This window comes from Dromiciops gliroides, chromosome 2 (genome assembly GCF_019393635.1).
Source record: "Dromiciops gliroides isolate mDroGli1 chromosome 2, mDroGli1.pri, whole genome shotgun sequence".
Classification (NCBI taxonomy): Eukaryota; Metazoa; Chordata; class Mammalia; order Microbiotheria; family Microbiotheriidae; genus Dromiciops; species Dromiciops gliroides.
In genome coordinates, this window is record NC_057862.1 from 317,007,998 (window position 1) to 317,029,463 (window position 21,466).

Genomic DNA, 21,466 nt, shown 5'->3' on the forward strand with positions numbered 1-21,466 from the left:
GCACAGTCAATCAATAGGGGCTTTCAATATCCACGAGCAGAGACAGGGGGAATGGGGGAGGGAGGTAACAGGGCACAGGCTGAGAAATTGCTTACAACAGAGTGGCCCATTTACAAAGTTAATCCAATCCAAGGGGCTGTCCTGGTGTCTCTGGAAGCCTGTGAATATGGAAGACACTCAATTGATTTTTTCCCCTGTACTAGCTAAACATTTCATTGTTATTTGCAACAAATGTAAGGGAACGAAAGACAACACAACAAAAGGATTGGATGTTAAATCCCTCAAGCAGCAATAAATGACAAACAGATGTTTAAAAAAAAAATTTTTAATGGTTCAGGAAAGGGTTGTTTCTGTGTAGTAAGAGACCCCAAATACAATCCTGTTGATGGTTCCTCAGAATAATGTTTTTAAATGCATAAAAGATAAAGCATTACAAAGGAAGTGAATATTGAAATATATTGATTATATTGAAATATAATCATCAAAATATGAATGAATGAATGAATGAAAGAACACTGCATGAAGTTCTGGGAGTATAAAGAGAAAAGTAAGACAGTGCCTGCTCTCAAGGGTCTCCCTTTCTAAGAGGGGAAATGCCATGTATGGATGGTTTCAGTAACAAGTCGCATGGCCTTAGTAAATACAGCAGCAAATCAGGTGTTAAGGTCTCTTCTCTTTTGTCCTTTCCACTGATAAAATCATTTGTGTTTCTGACACTGAAGCATTTGATGGTGTCAGGGACTTTGGTGGTAAGAACTTTCTTTCTGAATCATCAATAGATGTGGCTGAGAATACAAGAGATGCAGGCGACTGTAGCACTTGCAGGAGCAGTCGCCAGGCTGCATCTGTAGAGGGGTTGATTCTCAGGTTGAAGACACTGGACATTTCAAAGACTATTGGGTTCAAGTCCTGGGTGGTCTCCACTGGGATTAGAGGGGAGATGGTGGTCAAAGTGGTAGTTGTGGTCTGTACCTGCTGCCTCCTGTCTCTCCATCAGGCTGTTCTGCAATATCAGCAAGGCTAGCTTGCTTGCCCTATGAGGGGCAACTGGGAGGGGGGATAGCTGGCCCTCTCCCTACAGGAGTTGCTTCCTCTGATGATGGCTGTGAGGGCTGGGCTGAAAGCAGGACCACTACTCATGCTTGTTGATAGCAGTTGGGTAGCAACAGTTCCTCCCCTCAACAATGGTTGTGGTGGCTAGGCTAGAAATCGGTCTGGAAGTCTGGGGCACATTGCTATTCCCAAGGATCTTGGGTTCAGGGTCCTGAGCTATCTCCATCAGGACCCAGTTGGTGGGTTGGCTTGTTTGGTAGATGCTGCTTCCTGCCTCTCCCTCAGCAGCCTTGCTGCTTCCATTAGAAGAATGAGTTCATAGCCCTCAGATTAAGAGCTCCTTTCCTGGAGAGTGAGCTGAGGCAGGGGAGAGCTCTAAGGAGTGTGAATTTTATGACTAAAAAACAGCCAGGGCAGCTAGGTGGCACAGTGGATAAAGTACCGGCCCTGGATTCAGGAGGACCTGAGTTCAAATCGGGCCTCAGACACTTGACAATTACTAGCTGTATGACCCTGGGCAAGTCACTTAACCCTCATTGCCCTGCCCCCCTCCCCAAAAAAAACCAACCAAAAAAAAAAAAACCAAACCCCAGAGCCAGCTTTGGAAAAAGAACCCAGGTCATGGGAGGGAATTCTTTCTGGTGTCAGTGCTATTCTCACAACAGGAGATATAACACACAGGAAGAAACAGGGACAGGAAAGCAATATGTAAGACCCCAAGAACTTTGTGAGTTGAAAGGGAGGTAACCCTGAGTCAAGCTGTGGAGATGAACAAATCTAGAAAACCCAGCGGAGGAACATTGCTGGTAGACATGCTGAATCTGGGGGAGCAGAAAGAGGACACCATGAAAAAGTAATGGACGCTGGGGGACTGCAGTGCCAGAGATGTGAGGGTATGTTTGTTTTATGTGTGCCTCTCTGCTCATGGACTCTGTGTGTGTTTCCTCTCTTCCCACTGACACTGTGTCTGTGGAAGAATACACCCCAGGTTTGGGGGGTGGAATTATTTTGTCGTTACTATCTGTTTCAGTAAATGCTTTTGTTGTGAGTGAGTTGTGACCCCTGGCTGAGGTCAATACATCAGCAAAGGCTCATGGGCTACAGTTTTAAGAGTGAGGATCCAGAAAATGAATTAAGAAATAAGCCACACAAGATATTATATGACTTATCCTCACCAGGGTGAGATAAGGAATGGTGAACAGGAGACCAAAAGTCCCTCAGCAAATATCAGCATGTATTCTAGGGTCAATGTAATAAAGTGTGTTCTTTTCTTCTTGACACTTATCTATGGAGGAGGGAAGGACTGTCCTTCTGCCCTGCCCCACATGGCTACACACTGCTGCTAAATACTTTTTTAATTGAACAAGGTTAAGATGTAATTAGGAGGGGGCAGCTAGGTGGTGCAGTGTATAAATCATTGGCCCTGGATTCAGGAGTACCTGAGTTCAAATCTGGCCTCAGACACTTGACACTTACTAGCTGTGTGACCCTGGGCAAGTCACTTAACCCCCACTACCCCGCAAAAAACCCAAAAAACCAAAACCAAACCAAACCAAAACAAAACAACTCCTGCCCATGCACTTTTCCTTAGGCATCATCCTTCTGAAGTTTAGTCTCCAATCTTACTAGAGCAACTCGACCCCTCCCTGCTTTCATTAATTATCAACCCAGCCATAGCCTCTCCTCATCCTTCCCCCCCCCCCCCCCCGCCAGGATTTTCATTTTTTATTATTCTGAATTTGACAACATAAGCAAGCACAAACATTTCCAAGAAGAAGACCTTTAAAGACGACCCTTTAGTCAACCGGCTCGACTTCTCTTCAAAGGCAAGATTCCTTGAATCCTTTGCCCTTATAGGATGATTGTCCTGTCACCACTCATCCCTTTCTAAAATCCAATCCTGGACAGCTCCCATTATCTGCTTTCTTCTCTCTTGCTTTGGTGCTACAGAACCGTGGGGGAGGATGTCATGTAAGTATACTGACTTAGGCCAATGGAAATTTGCACAATCCAATTTCACCCAGGCCCTCGCTGCTGCCCCAATTGCCTCACCAGAAAACAAACAATTTTTAGCAGGGCAATAGGGGTTAAGTGACTTGTCCAGGGTCACACACCTAGTAATTGTCAAGTGTCTGAGGTCAGATTTGAATTCAGGTCCTCCTGAATCCAGGGCCAGTGCTTTATCCACTGTGCCACCTAGCTGCCCCATGGATACTCTCTGAGCTTCTGTGGCACTTCTCTGTTGTGGCTTTCTTCTTACTTATATGACTCAGTCTTTTTTTTTTTTTTCAGGATAAGCAGACATATCCCACAGTTTATGTGTGTGAGAGAACCCTAAGGTCTGTTCAGGGCCCTCTTATCTTTCTATATTCTGTCTGTTATCTCATCCCTCTATATATCTATGCCTCATCTTGCTCCTGAACTCCGATCCCACATTTCCAACCATGGACATCTCCAATGGATGTACCAAAGACATCTCAGACTCAATACATATACAATTAATTTTTTTCCTCTTATGCCCACTCCTCCTCCCAAATTCTCTATTTCCATTTAGGGAACAAAGATTCTCCAGTCAATTAAATTTGCAATATAAGAATTAGCTGGGGCAGCTAGGTGGCGCAGTGCATAAAGCACTGGCCCTGGATTCAGGAGGACCTGAGTTCAAATCCAGCCTCAGACACTTGACACTTACTAGCTGTGTGACCCTGGGCAAGTCACTTAACCCACCAAAATAAAAATAAACAAAAGAATTAGCCTTTGCTCACTTTCACTTTCCACATTAAATAATTTGCCAGGTCTTATTAATATTAATTCTATCTCCTTTTTTTTGCATGTCACCCTATTGACACATACCACAACCACCCTAGTTCAGCCCCTCATCACCTCTTGCCCAAACTATTAGAGTAGAGTAGCCTCTGAACTGGTTTCCCTGAATCCAATCTTTCCTCTCTCCAATCCATCTGGCAGAAAGTGGCCAAATCAATATTCTTAGGAGATCTTTATTGTCTCTGGGATAAAATACAAAATTCTCTACATCAAAAGCCCTTCTCAAACTGCCTCTACTGTATCTTTTCAGACTGATTACATATTACTCCCCCTCAGGTGCCCCACACTCCAACCATATTGGCCTACTTGCCATTTCCCATACAACATATTCCTTTGCACAGGTTGTGTGACATGCCTGGAACGTTCTCCCTCTATCCTTGTAACTTTTGGAATCCTGCCTCCCTTCAAGGCTCGGCTCAAGCACTTCCTCTTTCAAGAGACTTTTCTTAATTTCTCATGTCCCCTTACCCAAATAATTAAAAAAAATATAACATTTCCTATATTTTCTTACATGTTGCAGCATCTCAATAGACTATAAGTTCTTTGAGGTTAGGGACTGTTTTGATTTTGGATCTGTATTCCTAATAAAGTGCCTGGTACATAGTAGGTGCTTCATGGTCATGGATTGACTGATGGGTGCTTCCCTTTGAAAAGAACCCTTGAGTCACTGTCTAGGAATCAAGAAAGTTGGCTTCTAGTCAAGGCCCTATGTGGTTTGGGACAAGTTACCAAAAACTTTCTTCAGAGTAAGAGATGACTCAATCTCCTTATTTGTTTGTGTTTTTTCTCTCTTTTTAAAGATGTTGAGAAAGCATGTGTACGTAGAGATAATAGTATCTGCTTGGCTGATCTCACAGGATTGTTATGAAGTTCTAATGAGATAATGGGTGGGAAAATCTTTTGAATTTATGAAGTATTATCACAATGACTATCATTTTACTATGTTTGTGACTATGTAATACCAAAACCACCAGTAAATTCTTTTAAGAGGTAGTCAGTTGGACTAGTTATTTGGATGGAATAACCATTTCCTAGACAAAACTATCTGGTTTCATTCAAAGTGGCTAATTTGGCCACCATGTATAGACACCTCCTCCCCTACCCACATAAGGCAAGCTTGAAAAATTATTTTTGGATGCTGATAAATGGTCTTGCTTAGTCACAACACTGCCTTAGATTGGCAGTCAAAGCACTGTGGGGCCATGATAACATCCTCAAAAAATAACTAAGTTGGCAAATGCCTACCAGCAACTCAACTTGCAAACATTCAGCCCAACCTCAGCGGAAAAATACTAGCACCAGACAATCACTGAAATCCTGTGCTTTCCCAGCTGATGGGAAAGATAAGAACATGCTGGGAATAGTAACCAGACTGGGGCAAGTCAACAAGAATAATAATAGCTCACATTTCTGTAGCATTATAAAGTTCATGAAATGTTTTCCTCATCACAACTCTACTTGTATTATTATCTACCCCTAAAATAACTCATCCAAGGTCACATACAGTGGCAGAACTTGAACCCAAGATTATCTGATACCAAATCCAGGGCTCTTCTGGCTATACTTTTGCTCTAATCATCTGATATCCCATTCAAATGAATAAACATTTATGAAGTGCCTATTGTATGCAGAGCACATAGATGGGGGGAGTAGAGGAAATACACAATTCAGATAAGATACAGACCCTGCCCTCATGAAGCTTACAGTCTAGATGGGAAATATGACACAAACCCAAAGTAGCGTGAAATCACATGTTATAAACATGTGAAAGATCTTCAAAATACTACCTGCAATCTGACGGGGAATGTTTCTAGGTGGCCACTGGCCAGTTTTTGTGATTATAGTAATCTCTGGAATGATTCCAAGATGCCCACGTTTTGTGAGATCATAGAATCATAAATATAGAGCTGGAAGGGACTTCAGAAGTCACCTAGATCATCTTCCATATGTTGGAGGTAGAATTTAAACTCAAGTCCACTGATAGCTTTGCTAGTGCTTTTTAAAAATACGCCAAAGGAGAAACACGAGTCTCATGAAAATCAGCAGTAACAATTACTCTATTAAGTTTTCATTTATTAATGAATGTTCAAGACTCATTCTTTTCCAGAATCCACCGAGACTCAGGACAAATCTCCAGGAGTCAGAAGTACTAATAACATTTTCTTCTTCTTTGGGGCCACAATAGGTCACCATGCGTCCCCAAACCTTCTGGACCACGTATTTATAATTGGTTTAGAAGCAAACTTCAACACCATGTGAGTTCCCAATGGCATTGACAGCTAACACTTAATGAGGAAAATAATAACTATGGTCAAATGCAGTCACCCTATGCATATACTCACTCTGAGGCTTATTAAGTCTCTTGAAAATAAGCTCTTGTTGCTTAGAAAGGGCTCCTTGGGCCTCTTACCTATGGGTATTGAGAGGTTAAGAAAGGGGAGCTCACATATCTAGCAGCTACTCTGCCATAAGAAACTGCACAGATGTCTACCTGTGTATTAGCCTTTACCAAAGGTCCCTACCATCCCATTTTGTTATAGAATTTCTTTTTTCTGTACTAGGTCTACCCAGGACAATAGAGACACAATAATAAGAAGAAAAGAAAACAACAAGAAGAACCCTGAAGTAGCCAGCTAATGATTAAGATGTCAGTCCCTATCCCCATAGCCACAAGTAAGGGAAAGAATCTCAACTGGGGGATTGGAAGACCCAAGTTATAATTCCTATTTCCATTCTAACTAGCTGTGTCCCCTTAGCCTCTCTAAGGCAATAATACACATCCTGCCTATTTTACAGAACTATTATGAAGAGAAAACAAAAATCCTAATTAAAACCTTCATCTCTTCTCACCTAGGCTCAACCTGCCTCCAATCTCTCCACTTTCCAACCCATCCTCTGCACGACTACCTAAACAATCTTCATAACACACTGCTGGATCATATCACTCCTCTACTAAAAAAAACTCAGTGGCATCCCGTTGCCTAATGAATAAGGTATGAGCTCCTGAATCTGATGCCAGATTCAAGGCTCTCCACAATCTGGCTGCAACCTATAAGTCCAGTCTTATCTCATGCTACTTTCCTGGATGTGTTCTACATTCCAGATAAATGAGACTACTTTTTGTTCCTGCTCCTCATCCTGCCCTCTTTCATCTTCTCCCTTACATCACAGCATGCCTCACACTTAGGATGGACTCCTTTCCTTCCCATTCCCATCTGCTGATATCCCTCTTCTCTAAGGCCCAACTCAAAGACCACTGACTCCAGGACCCATTGATCCTTGTCTGATCTCTGCCCCATCATACATCCTCTTTGCACATATTTCACTTTCCCTTGAATCATAGTTGAGTCTAAATCAATTTTATATTTATTGAAGGCCTACTATTTTCTAAGCACTCAGGATGTAACTTGAAAAATCAAAGTATTTGCCCTCAAGTAACTTACATTTTATTGAGGGAAACCAACATGTGTATAGATGAATTAATACAAAACATATTCAAAGAAATTTTGTGATGTGGTAAAAACTAATCACTAGGAATTATCTGGCAAGTCCTTGTATGGAAGGTGTCAACTTTTAATACTTTGAAAGAAGCTAGGGTGACAGGGAATAATATTCCCTACTTATTTATGTTCTTATACTTTCCCTGGGGTGGGTAGGTGGTATAGTGGATATAACTCAGGCACTGGAGTAAGAAAGACTCATCTTTCTGAGTCTGAATCTGGTCTCAGATACTTCCTAGCTGTATGACCCTAGGCAAGTCACTTAATCTTGTTTACCTCAGCTCCTAATATGTGAAATCAGATGGAGAAGGAAATGGCAAATCACTCCAGGGTCTTTGCCAAACCCCCCTCCCCCCCAAAAGACCAAATCAAACCAAAACAAAACAAATGGAATTGGTCATGAAGAGTCCAACATGACTGAACAACAAACACTTTCCCCACCCCTCTTGTTTGTATCCTCAAAATTTAGCTTGTAGCTGTGAACATAGCAGACAGAATTACAAAGTTTTGTTGAAATGATTCATTGACCACTTTGCAAATGTAAGATTGCAAAACAATTGTGGTGCATTACCATCCCATTTTTACCCCTAGGGTGCCAATTATGCTGATGGGTCAGTGGACCAATGCTTCTCAAGGGCTATGTAATAACTGATTGCATTTGAAAGACCATCTTGAATGGTTTTTTTTTTTTAAAGAAAAAACAACATTCTAGCTTTATAAAGCTGTGCCTCCTAACACTGCAACCAACCAAACAGGTTCATTACTCAATAAGGATTAATTAGCTGTCGAGAATTATGAAATGTTCTCACTCCCAGGATCGTTGGTGGGACCAGAAACTGTAAGTGAGCCAAAGGTAATCATCAAATAGAGGGAAAAGAAAAAACAAAACAGAACCCCCCCCCAAAAAAAAAACCCAATAGCTTGGCATGCACAATTCAGCATCTAAGCTCATCATGGTCTCTCAAACAGCCTGATTAATAGCGAATCAGCACTTCTGTACAGTAAGCCATTGTCCTACTGCAGCCTTCAAGTTAGCTGGTGTTTTCCCTCTCTGGGAGCTGGGTTCAAATGGGATGTAATAGTTGAATGCTTCAGTATTTAAACAGAAAGACCGCCAGAATTTATACTGTGCATATTGAAATGCAGAATTGACAGAAGAGGTCCTGGCTCGTTCTAATGGAAAGACTGGATTTATAGAAAACCTAAATGCCTGAGAAAGAAGAGGTGAAATGAGATAGGAGGATCTACAGTCTAATAGCAAGTCTGTTTCATGAGCTGTTATAAAGAGGATCGAGATGACTGAAAAATTTCATAAAGTCACAGACTACTACACTAGTTAGAACTGACCTAAGAGGCAATGAAGTAATGTACTGTGTAGAACACTGGATTTGAAATCCAGTTCAGACCTTATTTCAAATCTGACCTCAGATACTTACTAGCTGTGTGACCCTGGGCAAGTCACTTAAATCTGTTTGCCTCAGTTTTATTATCTATAAAATGGGTATAATAACAGCACCTACCTCCCAGGGTTGTTGTGAGGATCAAATTAGATGATATTTATAAAGCTCCTTACATACCTTAAAGCTCAAAACAAAGCTAGCTATTATCATTATTATAAATTATTACTTCATAGAATATAAATTGAGAGCTTGAAGGGAATATGGAAGACATCTAGTCCAACAACTAGAATTTAAACTCTGTCCCTAGGAACCTGGGCTCTGATGGGTTAGCTTTCACCTGATCTTGCTTAGAATGAGATCACCATTCCACTCCCTGGTCACTTTAAAACCACACCTTCCTCTGTCCTCCCCTTGTCAATTCTAGTTTTCTTTAATATACTGTACTTCTCTATTAGAAAGTAATCTCTCTGAGGACAGAGATTCTCTTGCTTGATTGTTTTGTTAGCATAGTGCCTAGAATATAGTGATTAAGAAATCCCTTTTTATCCATCCATCCATCCATCCACACGGATGGTCAAGTGACTTTTCTGAGGTCACTCACACATATTGAAGCAGCTAAGCTCCTATTTGAATTTGGATCCTGTTACTACATATTTAATATTCACATGAGGGAACATCTAGTTAAAAATTTCCAAAAATTGAACCCCAGGGAAGAGGAGTAACTTGCCAGTAAAGTCACACTAAGTATAATAAGGGACCAGAGCTTGGACAAGAAGTCAGCCCACTAGATGTTAATTCTCTTTCCATTATAACTTCTGTCCTTGGCAATTAAATAAATCAGCATTTTAATCTGATTTTGTGGTCATGAGAGGTGTCTCTGCCCTATTGGAGACTGACACTCAAGGCTTGGCTTTTATTAGAGGTGATGTCCCCCTTCTGGGATGGAATTTCCCAGAGTGATTGAACACAAAAATGTGAAAAACCCATGCATTTTCTTAGAAATCCCATGAGCAAGATCAATCGAATTGCCCACATGGGCATGAAGATGCCAGGAGCTATTTGGGATGAAATCTGTGGGGAATGTCACTTTATAGGCTCTCTAGTGATTTGTGACATTCTCTGGAGAGCCATTGAAATAACTCTGAATCCATCCTTGGGTTTTTTCCATGAAGAAATGCTAAGACGATGCAGGCAAGCACCAATATAAAATATGTAGTGTAGACAAACTAACTTTTATCTATAAAGAGGATGATGCCAATATCCCAACCCTACTCCCATCAATAGAGCATATATGCTTTGAATTGGTTCCATGACCTTCAGATGGATCTGTACCTAGTTATCTAGCTTGGCTCACCCAGTCTGATCCATGAACATTCATTTACTGGGGAACCAGTTAGTGTGAAGAAAGCAGTCTGTGGCCATAAACCATAGCAAGTATAACTTGCTCTCCCTGGGATTAGAACCAATGACCTTGGTATCATCAGCTCTGTGAACTAACAAAGTTGGCCATCCAATACCAGGGCAGGTTCTTGAATGCTAAGTGAGAGGCCCTATCCTTCATACTTCTATCCAGAAATCTGGCTTTCAACTGAACAACTCATGACCTGAGAACATGTTCTTCACACCTATTTTAAAAGCACCCAAATGCTGGGCCTAGTCTCAATACCAAGCACATTTGTTACTATTTAATTCACCCCTAAGGTCTAACATCTGCTACCAGAGGATCTGTGAGGCTACGGCTCCATGTGGGTTTCCTTTCATGTTGGATTAAAATACTCTCGTCATAACCTACAGAAAACAAACTGCCAACAGCCTCACCTCCAGTCTTACGAGGGGCATCCTCTCAGCTCTGCTGCCAACTTAGAAGACAAAGATTTCATTTCATTTTGGAAAAGGCCCCTTTACTTCTAGAAAGGTCAGCATTCTGTCTCTTACCCGCAGTGTGGTAATGGTGGCAGGATCCCGGAGCCGGCCATCTTCATCTTTCAGATTGTAGCCTTCTGGTCTCTTATCTCTCTCACTGACTTTCCAGAGCTTCACAGTTTTATCTACAAAAGGAAATTTAACAGTTAATTAGTCATCTATTAAGCATCAACTAAGTGTCAGGCACTGGAAACAGAAAACAAAGTTGTTACTGAATGTTACAACTAAAATTTCAAAAATTCAGTTCAATGTAAACGTAACCTAAACTTGGAATATCTGAAAGAAGTGGTCCAAAAACATAGGTGTGCTTTGTGGATACTTTTTGACAGCTAAAAAACTGATGTATTTAAGCAGAGTTGTAAAACATCTTCAGCCATAAAGAGTGAATTAGCAACCTCTCTATAGGGATCTGGTACTCTGAAAGGGGAATCAGGAAGTACTATGTGGGTCAGGAGACATTGAGTAACAGCGAATAGAATTATAGCCAGAAGAGACCTTAAAGGTAATCTAGTCTAAATTCCTCATTTTATAGATGGGGAAACTGAGGCTTGGAGCACCTGAGTGACTTGTGCATAGATTACACAGCTTGTAAGGGTCAGAGGTAAGATGTGAGCCTAGGACTTATTGACTACAAGCTCAACTATCTATCCACTACACCCTAGCTTCTTTTTTTTTATAATCCAAGTTATTTATTTATTTATTTATTTTTGTTGAGGTGATTGGGGTTAAGTGACTTGCCTAGGGTCACACAGCTAGTAAGTGTCAAGTGTCTGAGGCCGTCTTTGAACTCAGGTCCTCCTGAATCCAAGGCCAGTGTTTTATCCACTGCGCCACCTAGCTGCCCCCACCCTAGCTTCTTAAACTGTGGGGTCACGTAACAAAGTTGGGGTAGCCAAAAATTTGGCAACAGTAAAAGATTATGTATGTCTATTTTATATACCCGGGTTTAAGTAAAAATTTCTTGGGCAAAAAGGGGTCACAAGTAGAAAAAGTTTAAGAAGCTCTGCACTATACCATACTGACTCCCATCTCTAATAAGATAAAGGAATGAGAAAGCATTTATGAAGTATGCTAGCATTGGGCATACAACTAGAAAAAGAAAATTGTCAGGGGCAGCTAGATGGCGCAGTGGATAGAGCACCAGCCCTGGATTCAGGAGTACCTGAGTTCAAATCTGGCCTCAGACACTTAACACTTACTAGCTGTGTGACCCTGGGCAAGTCACTTAACCCCAATTGCCCCGCAAAAAAAAAAAAAAGAAAAAAAGAAAAAAAAGAAAACTGTCCCTGCTCATATAGAGCTTACACTCTAACTGGAGGACACAGAATATGTAGGAGGATTCAGCTGCAGAGCAGATGGAAAGGTCGGAGGTTCCATAGCAGGATGGATGGAAAAGTCTAGGAATATGCAAGTCTTAGGGTACATAAAGATATCTGCTTCATAGGGTGGAGAGCCTGGAGGGGGCCAACTTACAAGGACTGGGATGGGTGTGGGGAGCAAGGCCCTAAGAATACAAGTAAAGACTCTGGGTTCTACCATGGTGGTGATGACCTTGGAAGGAAGGCTAGGCATAGGATCTGGGTTTTAGTCGTAGTCACTGACTAGCTGGGGCGGGGGAGGCTCTTTCCACCTCTTGGCCTCAGTTTCCCCCTGCTCCTGTAAAATAAGGGGATTGGCCTAGATGAACTCTAAAGACCATTCCAGCCCTACTGGTCTATGATTCCATCCTTCTATGTTGCATACTCCACAGTGAGTCACTGGCAACCCTGAAGACCCACATCAGCTTGTGCTGAGACAGAAGGTGAGACAGCTTCCCATTCTGAAATGTTGGCACCAGCTGCAGGGTTTAATTTAGAACTTCCAATCTCTGTGCCAAACCCCCACGGGTTCTATATTCCCTCTGGATATCCTGTCACATACTAAACTGCTATTTTAGGGAAAGAAAATGTGGCATAGGCCATGTTTATATAGTCAGTTCTCGATAGTACGTGTTAACAGAAGGGTGCCATGGCATAGAGAAGCCCCTAACAGCAAATAATAATCCCCCCCCAAATCAATTCTATTTATACTTGCCCTTGGAATTCATCATATAAATTTCCTGTAGCAAAATTACTTTTCTAACCAGGGGTTATTTTTTTCCCCTTCCTCTGGCTAGTATTAAAATTGGTTTTCACTGACTGAACACACACCAACTGACTGCTGAGGAAGACAAGAGTGTAGAAATGCAGAGGAGATAATATGGAATATTTCTTATGGATATATCGATTTGCAAAGAATTTCAGTTGGAAGGGATTTTAGTAGCCTTCTTGTTCTACCCATACCCCAAAAGAGTCCCCACCACAAGCGAGATAGTTGTAAAGTTCTTGGCATATAGTAGGTGCCTGATAAATGCTTGCTCCCCCTCCATTCCAGCCCACTACCATCCACTTCATAAGGGATTTCTTGCTTTTGTTTGAAAACCACCAGTGAGGGGAAACCGACTTCTTCTCAAGGAACCTCATCTTTCTGCTGGACAGCTGCTGGTTATCCCGTTTTTCCTTATGTAAAGCCTCAATTTGCCTCTCTGACTCATCCACCCATTACTCCTGCTTCTGCCCTCTGGGCTCAAATGGAACAAGACTGATCCTTCTTCCAAAGGGGAAAACCTTTCAGATGGAAGGACCGTTGTCAAGTCTCTCTGAAACCTTTCTTCTCCAGGCTAAGTTACCCCAGGTCCTTCAATTAATGTTCATACAGCCTGCCTCCAGCCCCTTTGCCAGTCTGGTGTTCATCCTCTGAGTGGTCTACCATTTATCATCACTATCAAGCTATCCCCTTACAGGTAATTGTGGATTCTCCAAGTGCCCCGAAATTCACAAATTATTTGTCCCCTTCTGTTAGCTCCTCCTTCTAAGGTCACTATTTTTGGCTGTGGGACCACCATTCACTTTTCTCTAGGCATCATAATCCAGGGGTCATTTGGCTCTTGCCTCTCTCTTTCCTTTCTCACATCTAGTCATCAGTTCATTCCATTTCTTCAAATTTCTTATGTTTGTCCCCTCTTCTGTTTTCCTACAGTCACCACCATAGTAGAGGTCCTCAATTCCTATCTATCTAGACTCTTGCAAACCTTCAAATCGCTACCATCACTCCCTTCCAATTTATCCTTTGTAGAACTGCCAGAAAAAAAATTCCCTTGGAGGCAGTTAGGTGACACAGTAGATTAACCCTTGAGCCTGAAGTCAAGAAGATCTGAGTTCAAATAGAGCCTCAGACACTTCTTATCTGTGTGACCCTGGACAAGTCACTTAATTGCTATCTGCCAAAATTTTCTTATCTGTAAAATGGGAATAATAATAAAACCTACCTCTCAGAGTTGTGGCTAAGATTACTTGAGATAATATTTATAAAGCACTAAGCACAGTGCCTGGTAAATAGTAGGAGATTAATAAAGGTTTATTTCCTTCCTTTTCCTTATGGATGGATAGAGGCTTAAATACCAAGGATGGCTCTTTATTATCTAACAGATAAAATTCAAACTCCTCTACTTGTCTTTTGAGGCACTCCAAAATCTGGCACTTACCCTGTCTTTCCAGCTTTGTGTCCACTCAGTCTTCACTCAAGCCAGACTAAACCAGTCTGTCACCTCCATGATGGGCACTATTCTTTCCCAAGTCTATACCTTTGTTCTTTTTTTTTTTTACATATAAGGTATTTTATTTTTTTCCATTACATGTAAAGATAGTTCTCAACTTTTGTTTATAGAAGCTTTACAATTTCAAATTTTTCTCCCTCCCCTCCCTCCTCCCTCCCCTAGACAGCAGGTAATCTGATATAGGTTATATCTATATATCTATATACATATACATATACATATATATGCACACACACATATATACACATAACAACATTAATCCTATTTCTGCATTAATCCTGTTATAAGAGAAAAAATCAGAGCAGTAATGCAAAACCTCAAAATAGAAAAAAAAAACAACAGTACCCAAAACAAAAGAAATAGTATGGTTCAATCAATATCTATACTCCATAGTTCTTTTTTTTTTTTTTCTTGGATTTGGAGATCCTCTTCTATCATGAGTTCCCTGGAACTCTTCTGTACCATTGCATTGGTGAGAAGAATATAGTCCGTCACAGTAGTATACCTTTGTTCTTACTGTTTGTAGATGCTTGGAACATCATCTCTTTCTCCTTCCCTCCCTCTGCTTGTGGAATTTCTACCTATCCTTTTAAGGACCTATCTTAAATGGCCCCTTCTCCCACTAGCCTTCCATGGTCCAGTTAATAATCACTTTCCCACTTAGACTTCCTAACATTCAATTGTGTAATCTTCACATACTTTTTTTTTTGGGGGGGGGTTCTCACCCTATGATTTCATCTGTATAGGAAACTTCTAGTGAAGAAAATCTCTACCAGTGAAGATCAGCAACTATTCTTTAATTTACAGTTTGCCTTTAATCATAAGGTTAGTATATGCCAGAGCTGAAACTTGGACCTAGGTATTCCCTAGTCTAAGGCCAGCCTTCTAGCTACCGGCTATACTATTTTTTTTGTTTGTTTGTTTTGTGGGGCAATGAGGGTTAAGTGACTTGCCCAGGGTCACATAGCTAGTAAGTGTCAAGTGTCTGAGGTCAGATTTGAACTCAGGTCCTCCTGTATCCAGAGCCAGTGCTTTATCCACAGCACCACCTAGCTGCCTCTAAGCTATACTGTTTTAAGGTAATTACCATGTTATTTTGCATATTAGAGCAATCCATTGATATAACCCTTATAAGACTTAAGCTGCTTTAGGCTAGAGAAAATGCCCCACCTAAATTTCCAGTCTCTCCCATTTCCATTGCCTTTCCTCTGAGATCACCTTCCATCTACTTTGTTTACATTTTTAATGAACAGAGTTATTTTTACATGGCCTCCTCCACAAGGACATAAGCTTTTTTGTGGGTAGGGACTTTATTTTTGCCTTTGTATCCCCAGTACTTAGCATAGTGTCCAACACGTTGTAAATGCCCAAGTGACTATCTAGAACTGTGTCAGGCTATGGATTGACCTTGTCTCTGGTTTTTTAGTAATGACTTCAAGTGAACCTTCAGATGCCACAGCTAGATTTGATAGCTGCTTTACTAGATGACAGAGATAGGAGTCTGAAAATATCTCAGAATGATGGATTGAAACTCATATGATGAAATTTAACAGGAATAAATTTAAAGTTCTACCCATAGGATAAGAAAAGATTCAGCATCAGGACATGACCTCCCACCCTTTCAATTCATTTTGAGGGCCATATTAATAGGACTATGGCCTTCAAAATAAAGGAGGTCCTAGTTCTTCTCTAGGGCAGCTAGGTGGTGCAGTTGTTAAAATACTGGACTTGGAGTCAGGAAGATTCTTTTTCCTGAAATCAAATCTGGCCTCAGATACTTCCTAGCTGTGTGACCCTGACCAAGTCACTGTTTGCCTCAGTTTCCATCTGTAAAATGAACGGGAGAAGGAAATGGGAAACTTCTCTAATATCCTTGCCAAGAAAACCCAAAATGGGGTCACAAAGATTTAGACATGACTGAAATAGCCTCTATTCCAAACTATTCATATTTCACTTTGAATATGAGTGACATTTTAAGAAAGTTCCTGATTAAATGGGACATGCCTCACAGGATAACTAGAATAGATGTGGAGAGAAGATCTAGAAACTATGATATATGAGAAATGGCTGAAGAACATGATAAAATGAATGAAAAAAACATTTGTTAAGTACTTACTATTTGCAAAGCACTGTGTTAATAAATGAAGGAGATACAAATAGAAATGTAAGTCAGTCTCTGCTCTCAAGGAACTCACATTCTAACTGGGATGGGGGGGAGACAATACACACGGAAGGCTTCAGCTGCAGGTCAGACGGAAATGCCCCATATCCTTAGGGAGAAACAGCAAAGCAGAGGGTAACACCCCTTCTTTAGTGTCATTTCCACTGATAAAATGATATTGGTTTCTATGGAACCTTCTGACAGTGCCAAGGACTTTGGTGAAAGACTTCCTTTCCTGGGTTTTTAGCAGCTGTAGTTGGAACCCTGGCAGGAGCAGCTGCTGGGCATCTGCACTAGGATTATTTCTCTGGATGTTACCTGGTGACGCTGGACCAGAAGCACCGTTATTCTTAAGGTTGTCAGCTCAGTCAGGTTGCTGGACTGTCTCCAGTAGGGTCCTACTGCGGGGCAGACATTGCCCCCTGTCTCTCCCTTGGGGTGCCCTGCTGCTTCAGCTAGGTTGACTGGCCTGCTCTGTGAGTGTCAATGGGTGGGGATGACTAGCCCTATCTCCACAGGAGTTGCTTCTCTAGGTCATCACTGTTTTGGCTCATCAACGTAGCCAGCTGAGGTCAGTTCAGATCCTGAGACTATGACTAGACCCATCAACTCTCTTTTCCACATTCGGAGGGGGAGAGAAGACTTAGGAAAGGATAGGGAATGGACCTGTGATTACATTGGTATAGAGACCTTCTGAAATTCTGGTGAGGAAACTTCCTCTGCTGATGCTAATTAGAGTCTTAGTTACCTAGAGCAGTGGTGACAGATGCAGAAATAGGGCCAGCAAACAGTACACAGGGATCTTTGTGGGAAGTTAGGTGGAGCCATAGTGCACAGAATGCCAGGCCTGGAGCCAGGAAGATTCATCTTTCAGAGTTCGAATCTGACCTCAGATACTTATTAGCTGTGTGACCCTGGGCAAGTCATTTGACCCTATTTGCCTCAGTTTCCTCATCTGTAAAAATGAGCTGGAGAAGGAAATGACAAACACTCCAGTAGCTCTGCCAAGAAAATGCCAAATAGGGTCGAGAAGAGTCCAACTGAACAACAGCAAGGGTCTTTGTGGGTCTCACATTGGCTTAGAAAATCACATATTAACATAATCTTTGGTTTATTGTATTTTTATTTATTTCTTTAAATATTTCCCAATTACATTTTAATCTGCTTTGGCATCCTCAGAGTGTTACATGTTGCATGTGCCCAAAGGGTCCTGAATTTGACACTACTAGTCTAAAGCACTAGGAGGTGCCCAGGTAAGTGGTACAGTGGATGATATGTTGGACTCAGAATTAGGAAGACCTGAGTTCAAATTCTGCCTTGGATGTTTGCTGCCTATGTGACCCTGGGCAAGTCACTTAACATTCATCTGCCCCAATTTCTTTATCTGAAAAATGAGAATAACAATATACTTACCTCCCAGGGTTGTGATGAGGATCAAGTAAGCTAAAATATGTAAAGTGCATTGCAAATCAAGTCATATAAATGCTAGCTAAGTATTAGAAGTGGGACCTAGGGGGCAGCTAGGTGGCACAGTGGATAGAGCACCGGCCCTGGAGTCAGGAGTACCTGAGTTCAAATCCGGGCTCAGACACTTAATACTTACTAGCTTTGTGACCCTGGGCAAGTCACTTAACCCCAATTGCCTCACTAAAAAAAAAAAAAAAGAAGTGGGACCTGAATGCAGGTCTTACTTGCTCTGAGGCTAACTCTTTGTCCTACTCTATATAATGTAAGAGGGTAAATTAGGATGAAATGGGAGATGTTATATAATAATTAATAATGATAGCTAATATTTAAATAGCACTTTATGGCTTCCAAAGCACTTTATACATCTTATTTTAAAAAAATTTTTTGCAGGGCAATGAGGGTTAAATGACTTGCCCAGGGTCACACAGCTAGTTAAGAGTCAAGAGTCTGAGGCTGGATTTGAACTCAGGTCCTCCTGAATCCAAGGCCAGTGCTTTATCCACTGTGCCACCTAGCTGCCCCTTACACATTAGATGTGCCTCAGGGCGCAGCTCTGATTCTCACACTAAGTACTATCATTATTCCCATTTTCCAGATGAGGAACCTGAGGCTAAGAGAAGTTAAGTGTCTGTTCCAGGGACACATAGCCATTAAGTGTGTGAGGCAAGATTTGAACTCAAGTCTTCCTAACTCCAAGTCTGGTTCTCTATCCACTATGCTTTGCTTCCAGGCTTTGTCTCACAAGCAAAAATATATTTTTTCACACTCATATCTGCCCCTAAAATGAAAAGACTACCTTTTAAGATAGTGACTAGATGTGTTCAAGCAGAGTCTAGATGCTTACCTATAAAGAGAATCCCTACATTGCTTAGTAAGTTAGACTAGAAGGCCTCTGGAGCCTCACCTGGCGTTAAGCATCTAATCATATGAGATGGCACAGAAAGGGTTCTGGAGATTTTAAAGAGCTTTATAAATGTCTGCTAGTCATCATCACCATTAATAATAATAACCATAATGATGATGCTGCTGATGTTCACAGAATACCCAGCCATCCTTTGAGCAAAGTTTGAAGCAGGCAGTAAATCCTGTCAAGTTAAAGGCATCCCTCCCATCTCATCACTGGTATCGCTGGTACAAGTAATGAACCTGGGCCAAGTAATTCAATTCAACTGATAGCTTCCAGTATAAACACACAGTGGCTCCTGTCTGAATAAGAAAGAGCCCATGAAACATTTTCTTTCTAAGTCAGACATGCACCCCAATAGGATATAAAATTAGCTACTTGTTTTTATGAAAGTTACTCATAAATATAATGAGATTGGCATGGTTTTTAAAAAAGATAATTGATGGTGAATTTAATCTAAATTTTCCGTGGCTGTTTTGCCTGGAGCCATCCTTGACTTTAGTATTCAGCCTTTCTTTCCTCAGTGTCCTGAATCCTTGTGTGCAAGAGAATCACAGGAATAGGTGGCCTTTATTCTGAATAATGACGTTGCCTTTATCCTGGCAGATTCTCTGAGTAGTTTATCATCATTTCTGACAGCTTTTAAGCACAATCTTATCATTTATCTTAATTTTCTCTTCTATGTAGTAATTCCAATTGACTTTCATTAATTTTTTGGTATGTGTTAACCCATATGGCTTAAGGGGGCTTCCATTCTCCCTATTTGTAGAAAAAAAGGAAAATTATATAACAACATGGGAATTTTTTTTATAAGAATCATTCTGAGATGCTGTCAGCATGTGAAATTGTATCCCAAATGGGAAGATAATATCCCTGTTAATCAAAAAACTATTTAAAAACTCAATTAACAGAACATTATGCTATATAATTAATCTTCATTGCATTTCACTGATTTCTCCCCCTCCCCCACCAAACGAGGTTAATAAGTCTTTGGATTTTATTACAATGATCAATAGAATAAATTCCATAATGCAAAGTAAGTTGGTTACAGGAGATAATTTGCTATTTTTCTCTTCCTAAAGTAATTAAGTCACATTCATCTAAAGTCTCATTCATCCTGAATAACCAGGCTCACATTTCTAAGATCTCTTAGACTAGAAGTTCAGTGACTGCTCTGAAGAGCCGTCAAATAAAAACAAATCAGCTGCAGTTTTACCTCCAAAAAAACAGGATCCCAGAAGGTAAGAAGAGCAACAAATGGAATCAAAGGGAAGGATTAAATGACTCAGGATCAGAAAGAGGAGATAAGACCTAATTATATCTGTCCTAGTATACACACACACACACACACACACACACACACACACACCCCTGCCTACACTTTAATGGATCTGGCATGTTACCACCAGTGTTAAGTATTCTCTTCAATAGGGCAGGTACTAAGCAATCCATGCTTTCTCATCTTGTAAGATTCCAATTCATCTTCTCCCATAAATTAGCCCATCCATATATAGTCCATCTAAAGTGCTAGAGACCTCCTTCTAAGTGTTTTTTGCATTTCAAGGGTATAGGCCTGTCTTTTAGCTCCCACTTGCCTCCAATGCCTGGTCCACTTGTTTTCTTCATAATATGTTTCCTACATTGTAAGACAATATAATTTCCAATTTCAATGAAATATGTTGCAGCCTACTTGTGCCCATCACAATGTGTTATGTATATACATGTATGCATAGAATACTAAGACATAAATACACACATGTGTATATGTATACATTATATATTCAGATTCATACACAACACATATACACATGCAAGTGCTGTTTTCCCAAGGCAGTCATTTTTGAGCCTATTTAGTGGTCCTAGATTTGTTCCCTAGGAGCTCAGTGCTCCAGTTTCTTATTGGTGTTTTTTTTTTAATATCCATGTGGCACTTGGTTGTTCTTAAGGATCAAAACTAGAAAGGATAAAAGAAGAATTCAATAAATACAAAAATTCACTGACACATTAAAAATAGATCCAACCCAGAGACCATGCTTACATATAGGACCCAACTGACAGCTGTAGGCTTAATTTGGTTTTTAGGGAAATTTTAGTTTCATGTGCTGTCTTATTTCTAGCCCCCGTGCTACACAATTGGCCTTGCATTATATACCATTCTGTTCTCTAATTATCTCATGCACGTGTATGCTGCCTCTCCATCTAGACTGTACACACTCCTGGAGAGTGGGTTTCCCACAGGGACTAATGGTTTGGTATACCTCATTCTGCTAGGGGCACACACTCAATAAGCATGCCTTATTGATTTGCCTCAGTTCTACAAACACACAGGTTTTTATGCATTCTCCCTGTTGGAACCAATAATATCAACTTCCCTTCAGTGAATCATTGGAAGAAAAGGTATAGAGAAGAAGGTGAAGATGAATTTTATCTCTTTGGGTTGGATCACTGTCTCTAGTGAGGTTCCTTATCAGAACAGACAAAGACAATATGAAGATGACCTCTGCTTCCCAGAAGAGACATTAGCCCATTAACATACTGGGTATGGTGTGTCTATTACAGGAATGCCTGGTCTTCCTGGAGCCCACTGTCAGAGTTACA

General features: G+C 40.9%; 1 protein-coding gene across 5 annotated transcripts in view; it reads right to left on the reverse strand.

Annotated features, from left to right (window-relative positions):
* The window catches only part of PPP2R2B (protein phosphatase 2 regulatory subunit Bbeta), a 511,290-nt gene that overhangs the window by 94,543 nt on the left and 395,281 nt on the right, over positions 1-21,466 (reverse strand). For all 5 annotated transcript variants that reach the window (XM_043984083.1, XM_043984085.1, XM_043984084.1 and 2 more), the window contains one exon: positions 10,715-10,827. In XM_043984083.1, the coding sequence (XP_043840018.1) occupies positions 10,715-10,827 (113 nt within the window). The remainder of the gene's footprint in view (positions 1-10,714; positions 10,828-21,466) is intronic.